This window comes from Athene noctua, chromosome 6 (assembly GCF_965140245.1).
Source record: "Athene noctua chromosome 6, bAthNoc1.hap1.1, whole genome shotgun sequence".
Lineage (NCBI taxonomy): Eukaryota > Metazoa > Chordata > Aves > Strigiformes > Strigidae > Athene > Athene noctua.
This window is the reverse complement of record NC_134042.1, coordinates 27,587,824-27,612,204: the sequence shown is the minus strand read 5'-3', so window position 1 is coordinate 27,612,204 and position 24,381 is coordinate 27,587,824. Positions and strand designations below refer to the sequence as shown.

Here is a 24,381-nt window from a genome sequence, read left to right as displayed (position 1 = left end):
CTACCTATTGCCTGAAGCTATCTCCGTTCAGGCTGTGATCTCATCTGATTGCAAAAGCTAAGCAGGGTTAGGCCTGGTCAGAATTTAGCTGGAAAATCTCAAGGGAAAAAAGAGGTGCTGTAAGAAGTGGTGTTGGCAGTTTAATAAGTGATGCCGCTTCCTCTCAGTCAATACAGAGGTAATGTTCCAGGAGAGAGGTTAAACTAGCAGGGGATGGCTGGAGGCTGCTGGATGAAATGTAAAATGGATATCCTGACAACTTGCAGCATCTGTTGTGAGGAGGAAGGTAATCTTGATGTCCTAGGCAAACAAATCCTATCAGCCTAAGTTTCGCTGATAGCCATCACCAAAAACCACACTCCATTGTAAGATGGTCCAATTTGGAGGCTGCATTTCCATAGAGAAAAGATCAACCATTGCAGTGATCTGTAAAGGTGCTAGTGAGGTGGAAGTGACTGTTCATAAGTAAATATTTTATTGTGTTTAGAATTCTTAATCTCTTTTATGAATATTCTTATTACAAAATACCAAAAACTTCTCCTGAGCCAGTTTTCCTATGAAGCAAGGTCCTATTTATTTTCATGTCTGAAATAAATCCTCTAATACAAACAAGTGAACATAAAATGAAAGTGCTAAACTATTTACAGCTATGCATGTGTATGTCTGGTGTGCCAGTGCTCTAGGGCAGACTGAGGTGATCCTCTCTCTCAGAATGTCCCAGGTCCCACTCAGTCACTAGTTCTGAGGACACCTCTGTGAAGAGATGGTCCCAATCCCAGCTGACATCATCCTACCAAGAGGAAAAAGACAAACATGCTGAAATGTTACTGATGATACCCAAAGGTCTCTGAACAATGCCAAATATTCAGGATGAACAGCAAAGAAAGAGAGAAACTAAATGGCAACTGCCCTGGCCAGGGAAGTTCCAGATTCAGTTGGCTATAACAGAAATCCTAGTCAGAATGAAATGTGAATCCCTGCTACAATTTAAAGATGTTGACAGAATTATTCATGTTCCAAAATTCCATAAAGGACAGATTTTTTTGATACTTGTTAACCTTAGATATTCCCTGGCAAGGCATAAAGAGGAGCCATAAAAATCTTCCACCCTTCTGTACTTCTGCTGAGGCATCTGCAATTCTGAGCTGCAGAAATCCTTTGTTTTAAGTCCTGAGCTCCTGCCTGCCCAGTTGTATTGAGGCTGCTCTGTCCTGTTTTAAAACATCCCTCTGCACAAACCCCAAATGCCTTCTGCCTTTGTTTCTTTGTACCACCCTGTAACACCACCTGGAGCTCATGGTGGCTACCAAAGACGATACACAACACAGCACTGTTTCTGCAGGGATCCGTGACAGTGCCAGGTCCTTCACATTTTCTTTACTAGCTCTTTCATACTGAAGGAGGCCAATCATAGTGATGCCATAACCTCACACAGATTATATATCTTTAAAATAATCTGCTGGGGAAATCCAATCTCCATCAGTTTGGACAAGCTCCTCCTCACCTCTTTTCTCCACCCCATTGACAAAGGTTTACTTTCCAAGTACAGTATGAGACACACAAGAAGCTTTTGCCTTGTTGATAGTCCAAGACTCACCTCTCGTAGTTCATGCTCTGGAGCCAAAACTTTGGTAAGAAGCTTCAGGTCAACCTCTCCATCCTATGAACACACACAGAGAGTCACCATCTTACGGACAGTGAAAAAGTGGACAGCATTGTTTCACCAGGTAGGTCTTGCTAGAGATAGGCACATTTGCCTCATAAGGGACATATACTTTGTCCAGAACAGCAGAAGCTTCATCTGAGCAGCAGATACCATACCCACACTATTTACAGACACACACAATCATGAAAGCCACGCTGCAGAGAGGAACACTGCAGGAAGCCTGCAAGTTGTTTGGATGATAGGACTATGTATTTTATGCACTGAGTATCACTGTGGAGGACAATGGAGCCTGGAAGGAGAGGGATTGAGTCACTCCATAGCAACATCCACTTACCAAAGTCTGAAAGGCAGCATACTTCATTAGGTCTTTGTCCAGATCATGGTAGGTCAGCACTCGGTTCACCTGCACGCTGCAATCAGAAAGGGTCAAAGTACAAGCCTGGGTAAGTGTGGAAGTGCATCTGAGCAAAAGGGTGTCATGAACGGTAGCCTGGTGACACCTATTTCAAGTGTCCACATCACCTATGTGGACTCTTGAGATGGATGTCTCCAGGTGGAAGCATATTTCATTCAACAAATGAACAGTCATTGACAAATCTGTTGTGCACGTGCATAAAAACAGGATGTGGAACAATCATGGACTCCCTCAGAGAAGCCAGCATGCTGGAGAGAAGATCCACAGTCTACCTGCAAGGACCAGACAGAAAACAGGAACACAGTGAACATTCAAACAGCCCCAGTGCCATAGCAAAGCAGGCTCTGAGCACCCTACCACACAAGCTACAGAACAGTAGGGACTTTATGATTTCTGTGTCTGAGCTGAGTCACAGCTATCAAATACCATTTCTTAAAATGTAGCCTTCAAAGAGAAACATGGCATAGGTGGGTAATATACTGTCATGCCATGCTACCCTTCACAGGTGATGCAATACTATAGAAAAGACCTCTATTAATTTAATTTCTTTTGTGTTTGTCTGAGAAAATCACTTGTCTTTTCTGTTGCAGGAAGACTATGGATACAGGAGGAACAGATGGGACTATAAAAAAGAGAGAAAACACAGAAATTAACTCTGGTAAGAGATGAAGTAATTTTGAATTTACTACTATAAATTGTCATTTATTTTTGTTAACAGCTATTTAATTACAATAACTACTCCATACTTGTGAGAGAGGCAGGCATCTGTGGTCAGCAGTAAGATATCCCAACCCTCCAAATAAGGGTCAACAGAAATCCCAGTCTGTGATCTTGGCAATAGGCCCAACAGAGAAGACTTTCCTGATAGGTTTAAGATAAAACCCCCAAAACTTCGTTTTTTTAAAAACTTGCTGGTCTCCGCTGTCCTAACCCCAAGACTACTCTGATAACACCTTTAAGCAACAGGATTGTACTTTGCAAATTAACTAGGCACTTGAGTAAGTGAAGGATATCCTGTGGAGGGCAAAGCAACCTATGACCACACATAATCAAAGTGTGTGTGATAATGCATGTGTACTGGAGGCATCTGGTGTTATACAGGCAACCTTAAATCAAGCAGTTCCTTGAGAGTTTGATTTTGCAACATCAAACATGTTATGTAGGTTTTTTATATATGGAGAGAATATGCATTAATTGCTTTCTCTGTGTAACAGGAAACAAGAAGTTTGCACTGTTCAGCTTGGAGCCCTGCTGCCACAATGCACAGCACCAAATCCTGCTGAATGGCACTGCTGCTGACATCCAGCAAGCATGAGATAAGGTGGAGTTTAATTTCACCAGCCATTTTGCACTGCTGATGAGAGCCTCAAGAGCACCTGGCAGTGCTTTTACCTGGGGGGAGCTGCCACTTGCATGGCCAGATCTTCCTCCTGGACCTCCTCCAAGTCAGGGATCACAGGAATGTCTGCAACAAGAGAAAGCAGCAGCAGTAAGTGGGGAGTGTTGTGCTCTCCTCTCACTAGAGACAAAGGTTCCTTTGCTTCACAGATATGAAACAGCCTGTTTATTATTACAGGAAAACACAAGAGAGTTATTTAGCAATGATTAAAAATATATTGTTTAATATTAAAACAGTGCAATAAACCATTGAAGCTTGGGGTCAAAAGAAATCTTGCAAAAGAAGCAGATTCGGACTGGGCAGGACTCCATAGGCCATGGACCATGCACTTGAACACAACCTTCAAGCTGAAAGAAGCCAGCTGCACTAAACCCTGCTGCTTACTTGCCATCATCCTAAGACTGGCAAGAATTTGCTTCTTATGTGTTATCATTTGCTCAGGTCAGCCACCAGTCACGTAGACTGTTAGAAATGAAATGTGGGACAGAAACAGAGAGAAGCCATGTAAAACTTCATGTTGAAGGAGCTACTGGTGGGGTCTCAGGCTGTGCAGAGGCCTGTAACCTTCCTGACAGCTGAGGAAGAAAATGCTGGTGGTGGTCTAGAAGATACAAAGACTAGGGAAGATGCATCTAGTTCTAATGTCATAAACATTTTCATGATTTCCAGTGTGACTGTGGAATGGCTGATGTCTGGGTCACTGGGTACTCCCAGCACAAGGACTACAGCTACACCACTAAATAGGATGCTAGAGACAAAAGAATGGGAGAGAGGAGGAAGAACATGGTGTACGCTGAATCCTACTAAAGGACCAAGGCTCTGAGAACATTGCATGGGTTTTGGTGTAACAAAGTGCTGTAAACAGTTAGAAATGGAGAGAGAAAAAGGGAGAGGGAAGAAATGGGAAAGTAGCTGGAGGCGCAAAGCAAGGACAGAGTACACTGGCACAGGGCTCCTTTAAAGGCTCAAGGCCACATAGGCTCTCCAGAGACCCTGAGCCCTCAGACTGTGGAGAAGCTGGTGGTTTGGCTCTGGGAAGAGGTTTCCCTTGCACAGTGTATGGGCAGAGCTGGCCCCTTTGGCACCGGAGCGAGCAGGCTGCTCCTGGCTGTTGTCAGCGTGGCCATGCTACTGCTGGATGGCAGCAGGTGGCTGGGCCTGGCATTGTCCCATTTTGCTGCCCCAAGCTGAGATGAATATTCAGGAGCTGGAGAGATGTTCCCACCTATGGCACTTGGGGCTCTGGGCAGGGTCTTCCTGAAGAGCCCCTTGTCCGGCCGCCTGTCAGAGTTTCGCAGGCTCTCAGCTGCCCTCTCCCGCTCAATGTCCACTGCACATCCCGGCTCACCAGCCAGCGGGGTGCAAGGCAGCCCTCGTCCAGCTGCAGCAGGGCATGGGTCAGCCTGGGCTTTGGCGCAGTGGCCGTTTGGAGCTGGCCACACAGTGGGATTTCTCGCTAATTGGCTGCCTGGCGGAAGGCTGAGCGGGACAGGGGCTGCCTTGAGAGCCTGGCCACAGCAAAAGGCAGTGACAGCTTGGCTGGCCTCAGCAGAGCTGTGCCTTCTGGCTCCCCAGCCGCCCAAGGAGCAGGTGCCTGCAGAGCTCTCCAACTACAGCAAACTTCCCCAAAACATTTAAAGGGAAACTACAACAACAGACCCCAGGCCCCCAGGCTGTCCCTTAGATGGAGGAGGCATGTGCAAGAAATGCCTTATCAGTGCATCACTGGGCCTTTGGGGCAGATCTCTCCCTGCTCTGCTTGTAGGGACAATACACAGTAGTACCGTTGGCTCTTCACTGTAGGCCTCCCAGCTCTTGGTAGAACTTGTAGCAAAATGCAATTACGGGACAAAAGCATCTCCACAGACAGACAGACTGACCTGTGGAGGCAGCTGGTAAAGCCTGCTTGGTGATGATATGGGAGAAAGTCCCTGTAAATAAGCAACAAAGACCAAGGAGGGAACAGACTGGTGAGACTGGTCCAAGGGGAGGAATGAAGGTGCAGAAGTGCCCTGTTAAGTGCAGACAAACAAGCATGGGAATGAGAAAGTCTAATCTCTCCTGAGCTAATTTATTCTTTTCAGCAGAAGACTATGAATGTTGCTCACCAAACACAACTAAATTAAGAACTACCTGTGAACAGAGCTGCCCTCACCCATGGAACAGCACTCCCTGTAGAAGGAGAAAGTCATATCCCTATCCTCTTTTGACAGGAGAAATGTGAAAGGTGTTTGCAGCTAACTGAATTTCTTCACGCAGTGCTCTTTTTGGCAGCTATTTCTGGGATCTCCTCCTCTTCCTCTGCTTTCACTGATTTCTTTTTGTACTAGAAAAAACCTGTAAACTTAAGGCCCGCATCAGTGATGTTCCTCCCATTTTGCAGGTTCCTGAAGACTGTTGGATTCTTCAGTGCTGATTTTATCTCACTGCCATTGAATTCCATGGAGAGATTCCCAAACCCCTTGCAGAGTGCTACGTCTACTCTGTATTAAAAAAATCCAGGCAATCACATAGAAACTCTTTCCAAAAGAAATTCAAGGCTCCGATATTTTATAGACACTTTGAAAATATTTCAGACAGAAGAGCTGGAAACGCTCTGGGGGCTCCTGCCAGCCCCTCCAACAAAGGCCAGTGCATGCTTATTCTTACTGCAAAGTGCAGATGATTTGTCCATTGCTAGGCAGAAGTAATGCCCTTTAGGACTGCCAGAGACTGACAGGAAACAGAACAAAAATATCACAAATTATAAGAAAATATCAGTTCCTCAGGCTACCTGCTATCAGTGGCAAATCAGCCCTGAAATATTTGGGTCTTTATTTCACTCATTACTCAGAATTTCCTCTTCCCTCTGCCAATTCTCAAGGTGCCACCTCTCTCTCCACAACCCCTTTCCCTTCTCTCTCTCTGTACAGTTTGCAAAGTGTCTCAGTTTTCACGCTATCATCAAGGAGCCAACCTTTCCCCTCACTCAGTCTCCAGCCCCCTAATTGTTTCTGTTGCTCTTCTTAGGACTCAGATCTTATTCTCCAGAAAGCTCTGGTAACACACTATGTCAACTGCAGGGGGAGAAGTACATGGGCTATTGTGCTGCAAGACTGTAGGCATATGCTCTACTTGTAATATTCCCCTTAGCTGTAGTGAGGCTACTTACATGTACCATTAATATATCCAGAAATGTTCACAGGACCATGTTCTCTCAGTTTTGCACTGCAGATTTTTCCAATGACAAGTTTACATTACAAACTCCTACTCTGTGTGCTTTGCTCTGTGACCCAAATTTTCCCCCTCCTGTTCAATACGGGGGCTTCAGATCATTTTCCATAAACCTGTGGTTTTGGTGCAGAATCTTGACACACACTTTACTGTCCAGGCTCTCATGTCTGAATTCAGTGTCCATATAGGTAAACCTTAGAAATTGCTGCACAATGTACCTACATGCTAAGGAGCTGCCTGTGTGCAAAAGAGGACACCTTCACAGATAACAGGTCACTGCAGTGAAGTGAACAAGTGGCCTGTGCATTACAAAAAGAAAACATTTTGCAGCTGAGCAGAAGGGGTAGTTTCAAAACCTGGAAACAAAAGATTATTCTCTGCTGTCTAGTTAAATGTTTTGAGGGTGCTTTTTTGTATAACTGGGCTGCATTTTGGAGAACAGCTTCCATATTGTCTTTAATATCAACTAATTTTAATCAAAACAGGCAAATCTCAGAAGCAACGTGAAAATCTTAACAGCTTCAGCTGTTTTTCTCCCACTTTCACATCCTTTCCTGAAGACCTTGAAATCAGAACAAACTGATATGATACTAATAGCAAGAAACATTAAAAGTTGAGTTACTGTTAAAAATACTGAAAAGGGGGAACAAATTGAGTACAAATCACCTTACCAACCTTGGTCTCCCAGCTGGCCTCTGAACACTGTGCTGCTAAGTACTGTTACCTATGCCACCTCCCTCAACCATCCTCCCCCAGATAGAACTCCTCTGAATCTCCATTTCGTATGGCAGATAACATTCCCAGAGTAAGTGCTCCTAAAAATGACACTCACTCTCCCCCTGAGAGTGAGCATCCTGCTTTCATTTTAGCTGAAGAGAGGGGAGAATAGGTAGACACACACATCAGGTAGTGTTTTACAAGCAGCAGAAATAACTGTATGCAACAGAAGATGGAGGGAAGAACATAAACTCAGTGCATGTAGTGACCTTAAAAAAGGAATGTATGAGGCTTCTCTTTATGGCTCAAAATGACCGGGAACAGAGTAACAGGAAGTCTTTCCCCATGGATTTCTCAGCCCGTAAAGAAACAAGATATTTGCTTTAGAAACTGCTCATGGTAGAGATGTGAAATGCTGACTAAGCACCAAATGCTAGGCGATGAATGCAAACTCCCCTCCATCTCCCAGATGATAGTGAACAAGAGTCAACAAAGAATGAAACCAAAATGAGTGTATCCATGCAGAAGTTATGGTGGGGTAGGAGACACCAGTATCAAATGTTGACTAACAGGGGTGTTATACTGCACCAAACATTATCTCAAAACATCTAAATCCCGGCATATAAGTAAGAATAGCAATTTTACTACAATAGAGGGACTGAGCTAGGTCCTACACAAAAACAGCTTCATGACTAAGTTATGGCTAGAGACCAGAAGCATAAGGCAGAAATGTGTGGATGGTAAGAGGAAAAGATAGAGGGGAAAAACCAAGAGTAACCCATACTACATGCAGATAGCCAAACAATAAGCAAGGAACAGCGGCTTTTCAAGTCATAAACAAAGGAGGGCTTTATGCATTCATATTAGAGTAAATGCAGTAACCATCACCTTTTTTACCTCCTGGCAAATAACTCACTGACTGAGAGCTGAGGAAGAAAACCAGAGAAAGCAACAAGCAGGAGGTAGAAGAACCTGCACCACCTTAACACCCAGCTGCTCCTACACATTGGTGAGTTACACTTCCCCTCCCAGGCAGAGCTGCTTTTTCGTTTAGTACCAACACCTGAAAGCTGTGTCCCTTAAAATCTTGCAAGCTCATACTAAGATCTGGTCCCAGCCCCAAGGCTCTCTGTTACAGACAAGACAGCACATAAGTGGGGAAAGACAGAAGCTGTTCAAGGTCAGGCAATAAATCTGTGGCAGAGCTGGATCTAGAAATCACGTCCCAAGTCAGGCCTGCAGTTAGTCAGCAGTGTGGTTGCCACTTTCTCCTTGAGCTGCTTTAAGAGTCTCCTGAGCCAACATACTGACACTCAAAAAAATTACTCCATCTTATGTAGTCTGATTTGCTTCCCCCAGCTGGGTGAGCATTTCAAAGGCCAGTTCAGAATGGACATTCTTGCAGTGGGGACCATGCTGCCCTCCCTGCCCACACATCACCATATCTGGAGAACACAAAAGAGGGTAGTGGCTTCTGGAGCTGGCAGTCCTCTGCCACTAAGTAGTCATAAGAATGAAACTAACTTTAGTTTAAGTTGCTTGCTCATAAAATGTAAAACTGAAATAATTACAATATCTCTGCTGCTGCAAAACTTTGTTTTACTGAATGCTGTTACCTTCTGCATCACGTTTGGGGAATTTTAAACAGGCAAATGGAAGAAGGTCTGATTGAAGATGAAGTTAAGTGAAAGAAATTGGTCTCATTTAGCACATGACAGGATTCATCTGTGTTCCCAAGTCCACTGAGGTAGCATCATGGGCGTTTCATATTCATGAGCTGCTGCGACACTGTGTCCCCTCATTTACAAAGCACCGTGTTCAGCAAATTCTGTCCCTGTGGACACTCCGTGCATTTCATGGTCTTGTCAGAGAGACATCAAACACTTCAGTAACCAAATACCAGAAAATGGCTTTAATTAGCGCATCTCAATGCAATAAATAATTTTTTCTCTCTAAGTGGAAAAATGGAGAATTAAAAAAAAAAGAAAAGAAAAAAGTGGAAAGCAACAGGCAAAAAAAAAATCTTCAAAAAAACATAAGGAACAAGGGACACAGACAGCTTCTGCTGAACACACAAACAAGCTTGAAGCCTCTTGGAAGCTTTCTCAGGAGAGCAGCAGGCAAATGGAGAGGATAAAGAACACTTCTTTGGATGCTTGGACATTAATTTCATAGGGATGCCTTTTCCTGACTGAAATTGCCCTACCAGTAGGCCTATGCAGAACAGCGTACCTGCCTGATCAGCCAGCAGGGAGATGAAAACAGTAGAATGAAAAGCAGGCAGTACCACTGCTACTAGGGCACTGCTTTAAAAGCTGAGACAAGCAGATGATAACCTGAGTGTCTCATGTACCAAAACACCCTTTTGAGAAAAGAACAGCAACAGCAAAACCTGGCCAAGCTGATGGGAAATGTCACCCAGAGAGTGGACGCCAGAGGATTAATAGGATCTAGGGGAGGCCATGCAGCAGATTCAGTACTGACCCTCCAGCCTTGCCTTAAAAGATTATGCATTTGCCTTGCATCAGACAAAATAATTTTTTCTTCATCCACCAAGCTCTGATAATACTGTCAGGATGACTGGCTGCTTGTTTCGATAGTGTTGTGCTTTTACAGACTGCTTGGGGTGGCATGGCTTCCTCCTCAGCTGAGGGCTTACCGGGGACAGGCATCAGGCCTATTTGCCCAAGGCTGCTACTGACACAAAGCCTCTGCCCAGTCTCAACCCCTGGGAAGTGTGAAGAGATACAGGGCACAGAGCAGCCCTGTCAGATGAGTCGTTGGGCTCAGTGCAGGGCTTCAGCAGGCAGTAATCCATGGCTTGCATTGTGCAAGTAAAAGCAGACACTGTTGGCTTTAAACATGGGGAATCTCTTAATGCATAGGTTTATTCACCAGCAGCAGAAGACAGGAGACTGGAGGCCAGGCTCAGGACTTGGGAGTCCACCATATTCCTGAGGTTATCGGCATTTAGAGTGGTAACACACCTCCTAGCCTTACCAACAGCTCCCTGACAGAGCACTATGTCTGCCCTCCTTTTCAGTAACATGTTTTCCTCTTTTCAAAGGCTGTTCCCTGTTCCTTTGCAGTATTCCCATGAAACATACTCAGAAGGTGGTGGGGCAGCAGATGAGAAGGCATGAGCTGCCCTGGGAGGGTCTGGTGAACTCTGAGACACAAAACCCTCCTCAACAGTGCAGGAGATGAGTGATTTTGCATTAGAGCATTACTGTGGCAGGGAAAGAAGATTCTCAGGATGCTCCTGTGGAAGTATGTTCAGGAGCAGGCGTGTCTGATTCTATTTCATCCTCTTCATGTTACGCTGGAAAAACAAGACAAACTACATTTCTTTTATGCTAAATCCTTAGGTTTTTTATTTTTTCTTATATATATTTATTAAAAAATGCCTCTTTGATCGGCAGCACCCATGACACTTCCACATCCAGCAACTCCTCAGAAGCCTCCTCCCTCCACACAAGGCCACCGCTGCTGACAGCCAGCCGGGTTTGATCAGAGCCACTCAGAATCAGATTTTCATAAGACAGATGAGGAATCTTACTGCTGCTCTCTCTCGTATCAGATGAGAAACTGAGGGGGAGGGGGGACGGGTCCTGAGGGAACAACACTACAATCAAGGGCTACGCGGTTCTCTCTCTGTCCCTCCACTGCTGCAATTTTCAAAGGAGTTTGCCTCAGGCAGTTTTAAATGATGGTGTCTCAATTCTGTAATCATCTTTCAAGAGCTTTTTCTTAAAGGGTATTTTAGGTAAACCTAGTCCGTCAACTACACTTATGGACTCAGCAATCACAGACCCAATATGACTGTATATCTACCATATCGCAGAATTTAGTGATGGAAGATGCTTACCCGGACCATCATTTCCAGCCCCCAACAAGCTGTGTGAGCTCTCTTGCAATTAAGCTGCCCACTGCCCCTTCGCCAATGGTCTGCTGTTTTCAACAGGCCTTCAGACATATCCCTTGGGATGTATTCTCTGCTCCCCTCTACCCACTGTGGCTGTCAGGAGGGAGCTTTCCTTGAACACCAGAGGCTCTAGACCACAATGTCAGCAGTCACTGGAGGAGTTCAACCTGGCCTGGACCAATAGTGCAGCGGAAACCATCAGGTTAGGCAGAGTCTGCCCTTCACTGACCTTGCGCAGAGACTCAGGGCAGTGCGTTAGGGGAGCAGACAAGGGGAGGACTGTGGTGTGCTGACAGAGCCCACACACAGAGCCACAGTGCAGAATCCCAGAAACTCAGCAACAGTCACTGTCACTCTCTGCCCCAGGCCCCTCTCTTCAGCCCCTTCACAACACTTCCAAAACAGTATGTTTTTCACTCTGTCTCCATTTCACTGATGCTCAGAACTCTTTGTCCATTTAGCTCTCCCCAAACCATTCCACCACTGCCTCCTGAGCCTGTCAAGTATCCACTGGCCATCTCCCTGGCTGTTTCTGCACATCCTCCCCAACCCCCCTTACCCTCATGCTCAACCAATGCAACTGTCCTTGCAGCTCACAGCCCCTGGAATCCACTAGCACTTGGTGTGTTCTGAAAAACAGCAGCTCACCAGGGAAGCAACTGGCAAACTTTATCAGAAATTATAGTCAACAATAACCCACATTGAGCTCTATTTTCAGCTCTGTTTGGAGCAATTTCATCACTGGTGCATATTTGCATGCAGCTCAAGAGGTGTTTGATATTTTATGGCTGTTAATTCCAGGTGCCAGATACCCTGTAAGGACTGTCTCCCACCTGACAGACAGACATCACTCCCCAGAAGAATGTGGAGACCATGGCATATGCCCACCTCCTCTGCTGTGCACAGACCCCTAGACTCCTATCCTGTTCAAATGCAAAGGAGCTGCTGGCACACGCCAGAAGGGTAAGAAGTCCTTCTAGAGGTTTGACATTGTATAGAGAGGTCTAATCGTCAGCTCTGCTTCCTTGAGGCAGCTTCCCAGCAGGCAGGAAGGGGTTTTGCCTTGAGGGCACAGATCTAGTGACTGTCTCCTGGCAGCTTTCCTCACCTGCAGGTCAGGTTTGGGTTGTCTGTGTAGCATAGTCAGGCTTTCATTTCAATCAGCTGTCTCATTCACACACACTATCTGCTTTAAAATAACAAGCCGTTGTTCCTGCAGACAGAGAATCATACATCACATTGCAGTCCTCCAAGAAAAGCCCTGTTCTAGGAGCTATGCATCCCAAGGGTAACAGAGAGAAGGGGGGAAGTGACTTCTGAAGATGGGGCAATAGTCTATGGGGAAAGGATAGCTGGGAGAGATGACAACCTTAGCTAATAAGTCCCTGTAGAGATCTGAGGAGAAAAATACAAGGGCAATGTAGTGAGGAGACAGGCATCTGGGGGAGTGCAACATAGCAGTGCAGAACTGGTGGACAAGAAAGGAACAACAAAGAAACTTTTAGACAAAAGGACAAAGCAGTTTGCTGATGGAGGAGGGGGGAATGACAGCACTTCTCACCCGGACAGGAAACAGCCCTTTGCATGCCAGAAAGAAGACACACAAGCAGACGAAGGCCAAATGAAATACCCAAGCGAAGTCGAAGCAGAGACTCTACTGCCCTACCAGAGAAAGGAGCAAAGGGAGAGGAAAGCCCTTCAATGTGAACTGGGTTGTTCTGTCTTCCCTCCCACCTCATGACAAAGAATAATCTGCACCTGGGAGAAGCTCTTGGCTCCTACAGAAAAGGAAGCAGTGCTCTACAGATAGCACTTTTTAAATTCCACTGATAGTCTCACATCTCCCATCTCATGTAGTTTTCCTGCCATACAGAGCTCAGTCACCGCTGCCCATTTCCCCTGTTGACACGGACAGAAAATTGAGCAATTACCCTTAAACTCCTCTCTCAGATTGCCCAGATTGCTACATACACAGCATTAAGCCCCCAATTGCCCCTGGCCAAAAGTGACTCAACTAGGCCTGTCCTTTAGGAATTAAATGCTTTTGTGTTGCTTGTGAAGGTTTATTATTCCTCAAGTTGTGATGCATTAAATCCTGCTAAAGCAGGTTTCCACCATGCAGGGGCCCTCACCCCGCCATAACAAGTTTCAGCTGGACACACACCCACCTAGCAAAGGTGTGTTATCCATTTACTATGGGTAGCAGGAGGATGGGCAACTAAACTCACAGTGGGTGCTGTAGGAAACCCCAGTATTCATCAACTAAACACTCCAGAGCTATTTCTGGAGAGACACTGCACTTTTTGAAAACAGTCTTTCCATCCTGGAGTTTCACAGGAACAAATGGTGCTTTTAGTCAATCACAAGCCTTTGCTGCTTCCCTGTATCACAAAACTGGGTCCTCTTTAAAGTGGCACTCTCATCCTGGGCTGGCCTCTATGAAGAAGAAATATGGATTAGAGAAAATGAATTCTGAGCATGACCTGAGCCAAGGTACCTCACTGCCAGTATTTCAGCAGTTTGTATTGCACAGTATGGATGATTTGCACCTTTTGGGTTTCCCTGTGCAACTGTAAGGAATGGCTGAAACTGCAGATAGCATCATGCATGTGGTGGTCCACTCACTTACAATCTTCCATACTACTTCAGTTTTTCCACGCCACCTGAGAAGTGACTGTCCTCTCCCAAACTCCCATGGAGATGAGGAATCAGATGCTATGGCATGCACAGGGTGGCCAAGAGCACTGAGATAATACTACTTTTATTTCTGAAACTACAAGGCATATCAAGGCCAAAGGTCTCTACTTGGCTGTACAACCTTCCCTCCATTCTCCACATCCTAAACTGGGCTCTCTCCAGGCCCTATGCTTTTTTAACACTTTCTCCAATGGACCCCAAATTTTGAGCCTCTGGGTGTTAATGATGTATAAATGATCACAACTGAGCACATTTCAAATAACAAGTATATCTTTTTAAGGGCATATAGTTTTGTCCTTCATTGTTCTAATGAAAAGGTTGGATGGCGGACAAACAATGTTAATGGAATGGTACAGCTCAGCTTTCTAATAGGTTAAAGAAAGGCGATCCAAATGTATTGGTTGACAGCAGCAATCATTACGCAACTGCGCCTGTTCATATTAAGGTGTACAAGCTAACACATTATGCAGCACAAAATAACCGTGACCCATCCTTGGGAATCCATATACCAATGTCTTGATTTTTGTATGTTTAGAATCTGAGTTTTACTGCTACAGTTAAGGACACAAGCCCAGGTGCAGTTCTGTGCAAAGGGGAGGCTGACACGGCTCAACTTACTGCACAGCCACAGCATGCTACTCCCTGCCTTCTATACTGGGCAGTTATTTGTATCTCTCTGCTTATTCAAAAAAGTAATTTTATTCAGGTTTTGGAGTTTGCTTATATGTCACTTTTCTTCACTGCGATTGCTGAGCCCACATGGAAAACTCCTCTCCCAGAAGAGCTTAATCTCCCTGTAGAAATAGGACCACAAGCATTAGAGATTTTCCGTATGCACATTAGATGCACAACCCAATGTATTTGACTGTATCAGAAACTGCCTGGGTAGAAACCGTAATCAGATGAGTGGGATCTTTCTCCTAACACATAGATTGAATCTAAAACTGAACTCTGGTTTGCAAACAATCGAAATTCAACTGTTAACCACAGGTTAGGCACAGATAAATAAGTGAAGTGTATTAGGACTTTCCATGTCTTCATACCACATTCTGCATCAACTCTATTTTGTATTTATTACCCAAGGTCTTGGAGCACTAAAAGTCACATGCTGCAAACATGCGGCAAGCATTTTTATGCCTGGTTAGCAAAGACAGTTATAATACTCGGAATACAAGACCAAGGTTCAACAAGAAGGACAGCACGTATGCAAACAGTCAAAGAGCTGTTCAGAACAGACTATCAGCCTCAGTGACATACGCTGAAATTTAAGAAGCCTAAGAAACTTCCCAGGGGGAAAATTAAGTCTATTCTGAAGATGCCAGTGCTATAAAGGTGCCACTTCTGGCAGTCATGTGTTGCAATGCTTAATCTGTCTGGAAGACCCAAATAAGTCTTCATTTAATCTCATTAACCATACTGATGTCTGATCCTTTGTGACTCCTGGTAATTCTTCTGATGTTTGGTGATATTTTACAGATGCAACTTTTTATACACTGTATAAATTCTTAGCCCTTGAAAACTGACATAGCTCCTACAGACTTTAATGAATTTCTATGCTCCCCACAGTTCTCTAGTGCTCGTCTCAAAATTCATACTGTGGATTTTTCCTGAGATTTCTCTTAGCCCATCCAGTCCTAGAAGGGCAGGTGATATATACTATAAAGAAAACTAGTGCTAAGTCAGGAGTCCAAAAGATTTCACAGCAGTCTGTACAGGGATGGGATGGGATTATCCACCAGTGCCTGTTTTTAGCTTACGATCTGTGATCTTGGGTTAGAGCAAGCGTATTTTTTGAATTAAGAATTCCCTCATGACAGTGACCCCAGGGGAGTGGTGCCCTGTGTCTCATGTTACCATAAAACATGAGAAGCTTTAAGCAGAGCATACTATCACCTGAACTAGGAGACAGCAACGATTTCTTTCCCTGATCTTAATATTTTATTGCTCTTTTAGCTGTCTTTTTGCCCCTGTCCACTATTCTCCATGTGGAGGTAATCATAGAGAAAAGTGTGTCCTTGACACTTTCCTTTCTCCCAAGGGTGCTTTATCATTCTGTGTTAATGAAGAGCCAGAGTTAGACTACAGGTTCACTTCCTCATCCTCCTCTCCATCTCCTTTGCTCTCTCTCCCTCATTCAGCAGCGGGGGAGATGTAATCAACTCCTGCATTTGTTTACTCCCAGGGGGTTCACTTCCTTGCAATTTCTTAGAGGGTGCCTCTGCTCACTTTACTGAGGAACCCCCAGACAAAGCATGAAGGCACTTCTTGCAGCCAAGCAGGTGATGCCTTACCTCCTCCATCATCTGATGCCTCCAGGCTCTGCTGTCTGAGACGATGGCTGCAGCAAAACACAAGAAAGAAGTAATTTCAATTGCAAGGCCAGAAAAGCATCTTAGTGTGTCCCTTTCCTCCCCACAAGCCTCATGGCCTGTCAAGGGGAGACTTCCCAGGTATACTTAGCCTGCAGACTGACCTTCTTCCATACCCCTCATTGCTGAAATCAGCAGAAATCTCAGCTTAGAGTGCTTATGGAAAAGGCCTTGTACCTGAGACAAACCCTTAGGCTGCAGACACTAGGGTCGGGGGTGGGTCTGGGAGGAAAGTGAATGCCTTCTACTTTTCCTTCTTTCTGTCATATGGGAGTGACAGTGCCATCACCTACTCCAGGAAGCTATAGAGTGACCAGCCCTGCCCCATCCCAGGACACAACATGAATTCATGCCAGGCTCTGCACCCTTCCCAAGTTCCAGATCTTGGTGTACTGGTGCTTAGAGTTGCGTGTCCCTTTTCCATAAGATCAGATATAAAAGTTGTGGAAGAAGTCTCAGCAACAATGGGAACTTACTCTTCTACTTCTTCTGCATGCTTTCTTCCTGACCTGCAAGACAAGGAAAGGCTTAGAAAAGACTAGAGAAAATTAAAAAACTGCACCTTTCCCTGCATCACTACTATGCAGAACAGTTCCTACACCAGGTCCAGTATAACACATCGCACCCCTAAAAAGTTCTGAGAGACCATTAAACCAGTGTATCAAAAAGTCACTGAGTGCATCAGATTGAAGGAGAACCACTTGGGTCCAAAAAGGCAGCCATGCCCAGATACAGCAAGAAATATATTCCCTTTTTTTTAGCTTCTGAGATACTTTTTCATCCTCTCTGCCATCAGCTGCAGGTAAAGCTTGCCTTACCTGAGTAGAAAGGTCGGCACAGTAAGAAGTGAAGAAGATGCTATACTTTGCCTACCTACCCCTGAGAGATCAGGGGAGGTCCTTCCTCCCCCTGGTCATGCATAAAGATTATCTGGTTGCCTTTGTAGGATAGGAGCCACACCTGAGCTGGCCAAGTTCAGGTCAGATGTGCTGTTGCTGCAGTAAATCAGGGTTGATCTGGCTGAGTTAACAGGAGTTCATAATAATAACGTGGGGGGGAGGCACTGGCAAATGGTAGCACCCTTGCTCTCCACCCCAGCAAGCCCAGAAGTAATTCAGTCCCGATTAGGGACGCTTGTTCAATATTCAAAATGTAAAACATGGAGGTTGCTGAACCAGCACTTTGAAAAGTTAATTAAATGCCAGGTTTCTTTTTAGCAGATACTCCATCACTCGCTGATTGCTTTGGCCATTTTGCAGAGTGAAGTTTCATCTCTATGCACTAGGAATAAATATTCTCCCCTTCCTTGAAGTCAGGGTGCCATGACAAAGAATGCACGGGGCTCTCCCCTATCACATGCGCTGTCCCAGGACACACCAAGATGTAAGAGAAGTTACTTTATTGCCTTGCACTGCTCCTTTCAAAGCACTTCCATGCTCTCCTCATCTGCTCTGTTCTACCAGGTTATGGTCCTCATCTAACCCTCCTGTGAATAATCCAATGTTCTAAGAGCAAGGAGCAGGGCACAGAGAATGTCTGGCCATGAAGAGAAGCCCCTTGTCTCCACTGCTCTTCCTGGAGCTTGCAGCCTGTAAGAAGCTAAAGATTACATCAAATCAGTGATCTGAGCCCAGTAATATCCACTGCTATAATCAGAACTGCAACCGTGTAGGTGACATCTGCATACGGGCTTTCAGCTGTACCTGCACCCTTCTGTTCATCAGAAGAGGCAGAAGTGCAATGGAGCTGGGGAATTTAGGAAAGAGCTGTTCCAGTGAGGAGTAATTGTCCAGCTCCATCCTCCTCCCCAAAGGCAGTGCAAAGCACTTTTTGTGAACTGCCTGATACTATGCAGAAAGAAAGGGATGGCTTCTGAGAGCCCACCACCAGTTCTCACTGGAGTTTAGAAACTGAGAAGACAGAAATGGAAAGGTGATGCAAGATTTATCCTATTTTATCCCTCCCTTCTGCCTTCACAGAACTGCTTCCCACACCCTGTCTTCAGATCTTTGCCCTCACTGAGCTGAAACATCCCAATGGCTTTGCACAGCCTTGAACAGTGAGATGATTTCCTGGAGGTTCAATCTAACTTCTTCTTAGCATGACCCCGTTACTCTTGATAATTGTCCAGCCCCAGATAACACTATATGCTTCAGTACTCCCACTCCCTACATCATTACCCATCTCCTGTCCCCAGGCAGGAGTGAAACCCTCCACGTGTTTATACCTCCCAGGAGAGGGTCACTCCTGCTATCCCTGTAAGCAATTTCTGTTTCTTTTTCCTCAGCTCCCTGATATGACAGATATCCAGGTGGCCCACAGGGAAGGCAGTCATGTTAGTCCTAGAGGCAGAGACTACTTTACTCATATTCTGAGACTTAAAGCTTTCTCAATTTTTTCTTGTTATGTTAGGAGAGGACTTATTCAGGGCAATAAGCAAATACTTCGTTATGAAATAGCTGCACTATATTGGAAAAAATAATAATTTGGGGAACAAATTCATAAAACAGGAGGGGAGAACAGTACTGACCCCTTTAAGGCCAGAGCCCAGGTGTTGGAACACTCTCCTGTCAAACAAGACAGTTCCCTCCTCTCCCTAGTGCAAGCTAAAGCCCCACAGTCAGCCCCCCAGGAGAACACCCTAGTCCCTATATTGCAGGGTCCGAAGGTGGCAGTTGGTGATGCCAGTCTTTCATGCTGATAGTCCTGGAGTTTATGCAGAGCATTTAAATACCAACAGCACTAGAGCAGGAGCTAGAAATGACTGTTGCTCTGTTTAGGTCAGACACCTGCTTCCAGTAACTTGTACTAGATACATGTTAATATATGATTTGGAATAGCATTATTTGATGAAACTGGCATTTCAAACCAGCTGATAAGCTCACAGGTAGAGAACTATCCTGGAAATATAGTATGAAACTTCTGGAGCACAGGAAGGAAATGCATGTTCTACACTCTCTGGGACCTTAATGACTGAGCTATTGAGTAAAGAAGATACCAACCAGTCTACTGTTTCCTTTTCCTTTTTATAAGGTTTCATTTCATTTTGTTTGAGATGCCATATTACCTTTTCATTCCTTGTTTCAAATTGGAAAAAAGAATTCACAAAATATTTTTGGTTTCTTCCTGACTAATCCTCTGCTTTTTTGGCCCAATTGCATTACCTAAATCAACCTAACAAAGATACCCTGAAAGAAAAGTCAAGTTTTTCCTTGTGTCCTAGGGTTAAAAACCTTCGAGTCATTAACAGATCCTCAAAAGGTGCCCTACCTCCAGCCAGGTCCATTCCATAAGCTCAGCTGAGGGCTAAGCTATACATGGAGATACTATTTCTGCAGAACCAGCTGCCTGCTTGTCTCTTTGTTCTCCAGGTGCTATGGGAAGGCCCACAGGCATTCTTCATGAAGTCATCACACTGCTTTAAGCACTGTGGAGTATCCCTTCATGAGAACTGGCTCAGTTTATCAACGCCAATTGCAACATGTTGAGACCAACACTTCATCCTTCAGGAATATCAGGTCTGGGGACCCAGCATCTCTTCATTCACCACATGGGCACAGCTTTCTAGTGGTGAGTGAAAGCAGACATGGAAGAAACCAGACTGTAAACTCAAGCCAGCACAGACAGATTCCCTACTCTTTCCTTACATACTCAGCAACAAGAAGTGCACTGCCTTGGTCTGTTTGCTCCAGCTGGAGGCACAGCCCAGGGAAGGCAGCAACAAGCACCTACAAAATGACCAACTGTGTATGAACTACAGATACACCCACTCAAGTAAGGGCAAACAAAACAATACAATTCTGGGAGCAGTGTTCAGAAATGCATTCAGTCTGCTGTATTATACACCAGCCACCCCCAGGTTTTGTGAGACAGCAATCCCTCTGGTTCTTCCATTTCTTCTGATGAGCTCATTGCATCTGGAGGGTCGAAGAACATGGACCGACCCCATCACCTGCACAGCTCCATTTAAATTCTCTTCCATAGAAGGCTGGCTGTGCTCCCAAACATAACCAAAATCTCAGAATATTCCCTCTGGCTTTGGCCAACTGCTGACGCCCTCTCTACTTCAGGGTGCTGAATAGCTGAGAAACTGTGCAGAAAACCCTGACAGACCCCATGTAACCCCCTGTTAGGTAACTCCCAGTACATAATGCCTATTTCTCTCCTAGCTGTGTCCTGGGACAGAGGATACGGATCTGATCTTGCTCTTCAGTGCTGTCTTAGCTCAGTTCTGGCCAGCAGGAATCCTTCCTCCACTTAAATGAGAGGGGGTTAAACCTCAAAACTGAGGCTTCCCCCATACACACACCCCTAATGGACAGCTGAGCTGCCTCGGAGCCGCCTGCAACTTCTGTGCTGAAGGGTGAGAGGCATTTCTAATGTAGACATCATCTCTGTTAAACTGTTTCTTTCTCATTTAATGGACTACCACGGAGATCTAAATGGAGATAAAGTAGCAGGGCTCAGAGAACAGCCAGGATGCTATCTTTATGCAGCATGACAATGTGAAGTGGTTAATTAGACACCGTTAACCTATTTTAGCAGGGGACATAACTGGGATGAATGGGGGGAAATGTCCTTGAAATCCTTTTAATGTCCACAGCTCATGAGCGCTCTAGACACGCTTGCATCCAGCACAGAGCCACAGCCAGGCACCAGGAGGCCAGCGAGCAAGATCCGCGGCTCTTCTGTGTGCCGGGGAGGTGCGAGGGCGGGCGTCGCTGCTGAAAGAAACGGGCGGCAACTACGGTGGGAGGTTAAAACGCACATGGAGGCGGCTGGCCAGGACCGCCGGGCCTAGTGCGCCGGCCGAGAAAGAGAGCGGGCTAGGAGGGCGGGCAGCCCCCTCGCCCGGCGCGGTTGCCCTCCGCCCGGCCGGGGGCCCGCGTTGCTCTCCCCGGCGCTCCCGCCCCGCCCCGGCGCCGAGGGCCCGGTGCCGCCGAGCCGGCGCGGCTCCGGGCCGCGGTCGGGCCCCGCGGCGGCCGCGCTCCCCGGGGGCCGCCCGCCGGCGCCGCGGCTTTGCCGGGCCGCGGCCGCCCTCTGCCGGGCCCCGGCGGCGGGCCGGGCCCCCCGCGGAGGCGGCGGGTCCGCGGGCCGCGATGGGACTGTCGGCAGGCAGCCACAGCCGGCATCCGCTGCGCTTGCGGGCTGTCCCCGGAGGGTGGGCCCGGACCGTGGGGCCGCCAGCCCGCACCGCAGGTTGGTCTCGATACCTGACAGGGCCTGGCAGCGCGGGCAGAATTTCATCTGCCTGCGTGTTAGCGTGTTGCTGGCGTGTCTCCACCGCTTCTCGTTGTGAGTCACGTGGAGCCGGAAAGCTGCTTCAAGCGGCTCTCTTGCTGAAAAAATGAAACGGGAAAAACGGGGACGTCCTGGCACTCAGAGATACATTTTGTTCGGAGAGAGCTGGGCGATCAAAGGCAGCGCAGGGAGGCGGGTTGAGTGCGCGGGCAGCTGTCACTGGCCAGCGGGCGGCCTCCGCGCTGCCACCCAAAGCCATCCCCGCCCCAGCGCCCAGGGCTGGGCTCAGCCCGCGGGGAGACGTCCGGTCCAGGCCTGAGAGAGGAGGGGGAAAAAAAGATAAAAAGGGACACTGTACTCTCTGCTCAAATATTTTTTTAGTGCCCATCGCCATAGTGAGTGGGTGGTGAGCTACGAGTTGCGGCTTGTTCAATAGCCTAAGACACAACTAAGTTACACACCCAAAATGACGCACAAGTGCTAACTGATCGGTTCTCCCGGCTCTCCCCAGGTGGGTCTTGATCACTGCAGGTTTACTGAGGCACAGGGAGAAAAAACACTCATCAAAGCTGTATGCCAACTAGAACTGCAGCCCGTGCTGGAAAGCACTGCCACAAGGTGTCTTCTCAGCACCTTCCTTGGGGCTCTCTGATCAGTTCAGTTTCTACTTCCTCTCCCTGGACTGTGGCAGCCTGGAAAAGCCAGATTGATTCAATCAGCGAGTTCAATATTCACATCTCCTAAAATGAAGGCAAGTTTGGCCACTGATTTCTGCGGAGCAAGGACCACTATGAGCCTTTATTTCTGTCACAGGGTGTCACCTCACAGCCCTCCACTTAGATGCCCCGGGGCACATGGCTATCTGTATCTCCACAATGGGGTTTTGGGCACACACACATTTTTTTAAACTGTAATTGACCCACCACCCACTTTCTGGCCCCTCACAGGCTCTCTGGGCTCTACATCTTGAACATACTGCCCTAGAGCATGGCACTGGAGAAAGGATGAAGTGATGAGCAGGCACGCTCTGTGGGATGGGATCTGACAGACACTGCAGCTAGTCGGCTCCAGCTGAAATGAACTTGTGAGGCACTAATAATCTCTAGCAAAAGTGTTGTTGTTTCTCCTCACGTCCTAATACGTGGGCTTGCTTAACAGAAGCAACAAAGGAGGAAAGCTCTGGCAAGCAAGACTTTAGGAACTGGCACGAAAGAGCAAGCTGACAGAGAGCGCTCATGGGGGTCACTGAACCTCAGCCTACTCACTGCATCGTCCCCGTAACAGATGTTCCCAGGGTTCCCCCACTCGCTCACTGGTAGAGAGCTGACAAGCAGAGCTGATCAGAGCTCCCACTGAGCAACAGAAAAAACAACAACACTCAATACAAATTCCTGCTGTGTGGGAAAACAGCGCTGCAGTTTCTAGAGGTATCCACCACACATCTTTAGTCCCTGAGAACAGGGGCTCCAATCCAAGTGATCCCATCTTCAGTCTCCAGTATGCACCAGGGCCAACTCACACCAAACAGCTCTTGAGCTTACAGGAGCATTTCAGTTTCCATTTAAAGGGAAAGGCATACTTCTGATCCTCATGGTTACATGCAAGAACTGACTGCTAAAGGAGACAGAACTAGAATGCAAAAAGTATCTAAGGTTGTTTTTTTCAAATCCCACAACAGAGAGCAAACTCATGATTCTGAAGTACAGGGCCAAAGACTTTTTACTTGTGATTGGCTTCACTGAAAACATTTAAATGAAAAACACTAGAAAGAACTAGGTGTTTATTACAGAATGACACCTTGTGCTGTCATCTGAGAGAAAGAGCTTCTGAAAGAAGGTATTTTAAGAACTTGGATTAAGAACTTGAGAATAGTAGAGGGGTTATATGGGGAGGGGGACTGGGGGAGGGGGAAACAGGGCCAAACAAGTAGATCAGGTCATCTTAGGTCTCTTTTCACAGGTAAACTGCATTAAGCTAGACTTCACAGCCAATTTAGAGATGACCTACAAAGGCCAGACAAGTTTTTAGTCTTGGCTTTGTCAGATACAAAAGTGTTGCAAGTTACAGGGCTTTGCTTTTTTAAACTAGAAATATTTGGGACAGCAAGGATAGTATCCCCTGAATTTGCTGGTAAATTCCTTGGAGACGTCGAGAACTAAGGAAGGAAGATGCTTTGTCCTCAATCAAAAAAATCAAAGAGATTATTTACCCTGAGCACACTTCTGCCACCTCAGCAGCTTATATGGACTGTTACCAAATATGTCACACTCCTGTTCCACTTTTCTCATGCAGGCTTCATTTTCTAGGGGAGCAAGAGGCTACACCTACTAGTTCTTCCATTGCCCAGTATCTTTCAAGAAAAAGAAGTCGAAGAAAACTTCACTAACAAATTAAACATAAATCTAGCTAAAAAGAAAAAAAAAAAAAGGAAAAAAAAAAAAGCCCAACTTTTTCCAGGTTCCTCTGGGCACTGCAAAGACACAGGAATGGACACAAGTCTAGCATTTTCCCTTTGCAGGAAACTCTTGCAAGTGACACTAAGCAGGATTAAAAGGAAAAAAATCCCGTATCACAGTCATGGTACTGAGGGATTTTCAGGTGACTCTTCTGTCTTTTAGGGACTTTCCTTTTTCTGCCAGTTATCTTTACTGAGTCTAAACAGAAACACCATGGAGAGCAGAGAGCTCACCCCAGCAATGACATGGAGGGACAAGAGGACAAGAGCCTAGAGCCTGTTAG

General features: G+C 46.2%; 1 protein-coding gene across 5 annotated transcripts in view; it reads right to left on the bottom strand.

Annotated features, from left to right (window-relative positions):
* Positions 1-452: 452 nt before the first annotated feature.
* The window catches only part of IFT43 (intraflagellar transport 43), a 45,007-nt gene continuing 21,078 nt past the window's right edge, over positions 453-24,381 (bottom strand). For all 5 annotated transcript variants that reach the window (XM_074909995.1, XM_074909996.1, XM_074909997.1 and 2 more), the window contains 6 exons: positions 16,878-16,910; positions 16,324-16,370; positions 3,474-3,546; positions 2,001-2,076; positions 1,598-1,660; positions 453-790 (listed from right to left, as the gene is read on the bottom strand). In XM_074909995.1, coding sequence (XP_074766096.1) covers positions 680-790; positions 1,598-1,660; positions 2,001-2,076; positions 3,474-3,546; positions 16,324-16,370; positions 16,878-16,910 — 403 coding nt within the window. In that variant the 3' untranslated portion in view covers positions 453-679. The remainder of the gene's footprint in view (positions 791-1,597; positions 1,661-2,000; positions 2,077-3,473; positions 3,547-16,323; positions 16,371-16,877; positions 16,911-24,381) is intronic.